The 4,169-nt window shown below is 38.6% G+C and overlaps 1 protein-coding gene across 2 annotated transcripts; it reads left to right on the top strand.

Annotated features, from left to right (window-relative positions):
• The first annotated feature begins 1,096 nt into the window (after positions 1-1,096).
• Positions 1,097-3,331, top strand: pxmp4 (peroxisomal membrane protein 4). 2 transcript variants are annotated; one of them, XM_028999096.1, is made up of 4 exons: positions 1,097-1,260; positions 1,704-1,766; positions 1,867-2,065; positions 2,148-3,331. In XM_028999096.1, the coding sequence occupies exons 1-4, from the start codon at positions 1,148-1,150 to the stop codon at positions 2,415-2,417; spliced, it is 645 nt and encodes a 214-aa protein (XP_028854929.1). In that variant the 5' UTR covers positions 1,097-1,147; the 3' UTR covers positions 2,418-3,331. The 2 variants fall into 2 exon arrangements, with proteins under 2 accessions (XP_028854929.1, XP_028854930.1); XM_028999097.1 differs by having other exon boundaries at positions 1,155-1,276.
• The last annotated feature ends 838 nt before the right edge of the window (positions 3,332-4,169 follow it).

Below are 4,169 nucleotides of genomic sequence, written 5' to 3'. Positions count from 1 at the left end.
TGTGAAGATCCGATCATAAATTAACCCACCAACTGTTAACATCTTTTTGGACGTTGCCAGTTGTAAAGTCTACATAAATGTTGTCGTTTACCATGTGCAATAACTAACATTTTTATCTCCTATTTCAGCTACGTTCAGCTGAGTTACTAACCGACCTTAAAACAGACAATATAGAGCCAATATTTTTAAAATGCTACTTGATGCCTTTTGGTAAAAGGCAGATTTATGTAGACTTTATAACACTGAGTGATCCATGCCACTATTCCCACTGCAGATTTGGCTGTTTTACTATAGATTAATGTAGAATGAGTTTGTTTGAATGGGTTTGTTTTCGGCCAGTAATATGCCACTGATCAGTTCTGCTCCGGTGTGAACCTAAGAATTGGTTGTGAACTAAGAACTACACCCTTTGTAGCTACTGTATAAGTCTGTAGGCAGTTGACCATGTTATATAATACTTTCAACAAATGGGTGAATTTATTCCCCCCCCCCCATACACTTGTTCAGTGATTGTAACATTTGTTCAGTGCTAGCATATACAAAATATCACCTTCCAACATAAAATAGGCTATAGCCCCGCTCTCTAAATATGTCTCTTTCTATTGCCATGTCTTAAAACCTAGGAGAGGTTAAATGCTGTAAAAATGTATCACTAATTAATTTTTTTCCTCTTTAACACACTGTAAATCATTGAATAGTTACAATTAGCCTTGTTTTAAAAATATCTAATCTTTTAAAAATAATGGGGGAAATGATTTAAAGGCTATTTATTTTTCTTATCTGTATGTGTACAGACATATGATATGTGTACAAATGTCAATTCAGAGGTTTAAGAAATAAAAATCGATTGGTTCGTGACAGTCATTGTACACTCATCTTCATATGTACCAGCATGAATAACTGCATGTTAACCCCTCCATTTCCCTTTGTCCATCAGTAAGAAATCAGAGATGACTGTTTCATAAAATGTTACTACTGTTTCATATAATTCCATGTAATTTTTTTATACGAACATATACTTTATCGATGAAACCCGGAAGTCTAAGAGTCCTAGGAACCATTGTTTCTGACCCTGTTTCTCACCGGTCATGAATTATTGGTGTAACTTTTTAGTGTTGCACCTTAAGCAACGCTTCCACTGTCAATTATGGCAGGGTCACATTTGATGAAGACATTACTTTATACAATTAATAATTTACTTCAGCAAGAAAAATACAAGGCTGCCCTCGCGGTGGTGAAGGGGTTCAGGAATGGAGCCGTGTGAGTTGATGCAGCGGTGAATGATTTGAGTGTTCTCCGCACCGGAGGTAGCCTCAAGCTAACTTTGCCTGGCGCTAATTGTTCGCCTTAAAAATGCGAACACAATATATAATTTATTATTATTGTTATTCTGCCTGGACGTCAAATCCAGACTGGCCTTCTTGCGCCTCGCATCCTAAGTTTTGTCGTGTGAAACATTCTCGGGGAAAACGCCGTGACCTTTCGCCTAATTAGCCGGGTTCACGAGCAGGTGCAGTGGAATATTACCGCACCCGCGACAAGAAGAATAACACATTTAATGATATTGTTCGATAATATGGCGTTTAATTGTTCAGAATCCATACACAAGATGCCAAGAACAGTTTATGCAGAAAATAAAAAGAACAGCATTATAAAAGTGCAAATTACGTTTTTCACCCCCTTTTACCCTAATTTTTTTTTAGATATGGAGCAAAGATCCGAGCCCCACATGCCCTTGTAATGACATTTCTGTTCAGAAGTGGGAGGTAATTTCGATTTCAGTCTTGATTTTTTTATGTTTTCGTAAAACAGAAATGCGCAAACTAATGCCCTGTATTTGTAAAAAATAATTTCCTTGTGATCCAGCCTTCGAGATAAACTGAGAGCCATCGGACAAGCCACATACACCCATTCCCGGAATCTTGCCTACTTTGTCTTCACATACAAAGGACTCCAGGCTTTGCAGCACAAGCTACAGGGAAAGAGCCTCCAGTCCCACTCGTTCCTTGCTGCATGTCTTGGAGGATGGCTGGTGTTTGGGGATAATAACAATATAAACAGCCAGGTTGGCATGTGCAGAACTGATGTCAGAATTCGCCTTCCCAGTGCCTCTGACTCTTTATTTATACCTCCTTTATTTTTTTCAGATCAACATGTACCTGTTGTCCAGGATCCTGTTTGCACTCTCACGACTGGCCGTGGAAAAGGGCTACATCCCCCAGCCCAAGAGAGACCCTTTCCCTCTGTTCGCCACGCTGGTGTGGGGGATCGTACTCTGGCTGTTTGAGTTTTACCCTCACACCCTGCAGCCATCCCTCCAATCTTCCATGACCTACCTCTACCATGACAGCAATGTGTGGCATGATATATCAGACTTTCTAATCTATAACAAACCCAAGTCTGCTGCCGCTAAGTGAATTTATGCAACTATTTCACCAGTGTCATAAAAAGTACTTTTAGCTTTTTTTTTAAAAATCTGATTTTAAAGTTGAATTTAGTTTTATTATTTTTTTTAGCTTGATTTAATGATTTAAATTTTCCAGATGGGTAAAATTTTGTGCAATATGGCCAGGTGCAGTTTACATTTTTATTTAATTATCCAGTCTGGAACACCAGACAAAACAGTATTTCCTGTTTGAAGAAGCTATTTTAAAGATACAATCGGGGATGTTTTGGCAGCACTACAAAAGATGTAGCATGGGGACTGTTTGCTATTGTCAGGTTCACTATTTTGCCAAACAGAATGTAGTTTGGTAGTGGTCATGTCCGCTGATGAGTGTAGGGAACCAATGGAAGAGGAGGACGAAGGTGGGAGACAGGACCTTGAGTGGCATTTGAGCATGTGATGTTGACAAGAAGGAATTTAAATCGTCCAGAATAAACATGTGCCGTCTTTATACTGTCAACTGTCGGTGGGTGGAGTTCCACCGATTTCTACAGTTCACATCATGGAACAATGTTCATGAATGTTTCTCCATTTTAGTGCCTTTCTATTTCTAGTAATTGTATTACTAACTGAAAATGAATTTTGTTCTGGTGATGGGGGACTAGTGGTCATTTTCCAAAAAATTTCAGTTGAATGTTGCAACTGGCATTAGGCTTCACATTAGTGCAAATGTGCTTTTCCAAGGAACTTTTACATTCATAATTAACCTGTACATGAGAGGAGAGAAGAAAACTGATTACTTTTAAATTACTTGCTCGCATGTCACATGGGTCCAACCAGTTATCTGAGCATTCCTGAGTCTAGAACCTGATGTAAAAAGACACAGATTAAGGCATTACTGTGGTTCTCTCTCTAAGTTAAGGTCTGCCTCAAAACTGTACTCTTAGCCCCTCTATGTGCTTGTTTCCACATTTTATGCTATTGAAAATCATATGTAAAAATTAAAGAACTAATAATTTTTTTGGTTGTATGAGTAGGCAGTATCTGTGTTTCCCCACATACTGAGTTAAAATGGCTTCTTTTGTGCGGGTCTAGACTTGCACATTTTAAGTAAGCGAGATTGCATTTTGCTAATGATCCTGTGAATCTATAAGGGATCTTGCCACATCAATGTCCTTTGTCATTTTTCCTTAGGACTTTGCAGGGTTCATCTGATTAACTGGTCTCTGGGTGTGTGTGGGGAGGGTGGTATAGATTTAAATCTATTTGTCATAAGCAAAAAATTTGTGTACAAGAATGAACACACCCACCGCGCCTCACTTTCGCACCTTAAAGAACTGGGATGGTTTATATCGGGCCCATATTAATCGTTCTCACAGTGGGTGTCATGCATTTTAGTGCCTGAGCCCATCCCATAATTATGGAAAGTTTGCAAATCTTGAACGTATTTTTAGTAATTTTGCTTTGTACATCATGTTAACAATTGTGAAACACACCTTAAATAATGGCAATTGATGTGATGTAATAGAGGCTTGCACACACCCTATTGGCCCGTTTCCAAACTGTACTCGATGCAGTAAATCAAGGTCGGGTTCAAATTTGATATCCCTTTACAATACAGTGCCATCTTCCAGTCATCAATGGTGTGTGAACAATGAGATCAGTGTTGCACCTTTTGCGCTATTTGTTCATGTCCTTCGTCCAAAAGGTAGAATTAAGTGATGTGACAACAACTACACCAACTGCTTGAAAAAAAAATAATTAATGATCAAAATTTCATTAT

This window comes from Denticeps clupeoides, chromosome 12 (genome assembly GCF_900700375.1).
Source record: "Denticeps clupeoides chromosome 12, fDenClu1.1, whole genome shotgun sequence".
In the NCBI taxonomy this organism is placed as follows: Eukaryota; Metazoa; Chordata; class Actinopteri; order Clupeiformes; family Denticipitidae; genus Denticeps; species Denticeps clupeoides.
This window is presented reverse-complemented; position numbering and strand designations above follow the sequence as displayed.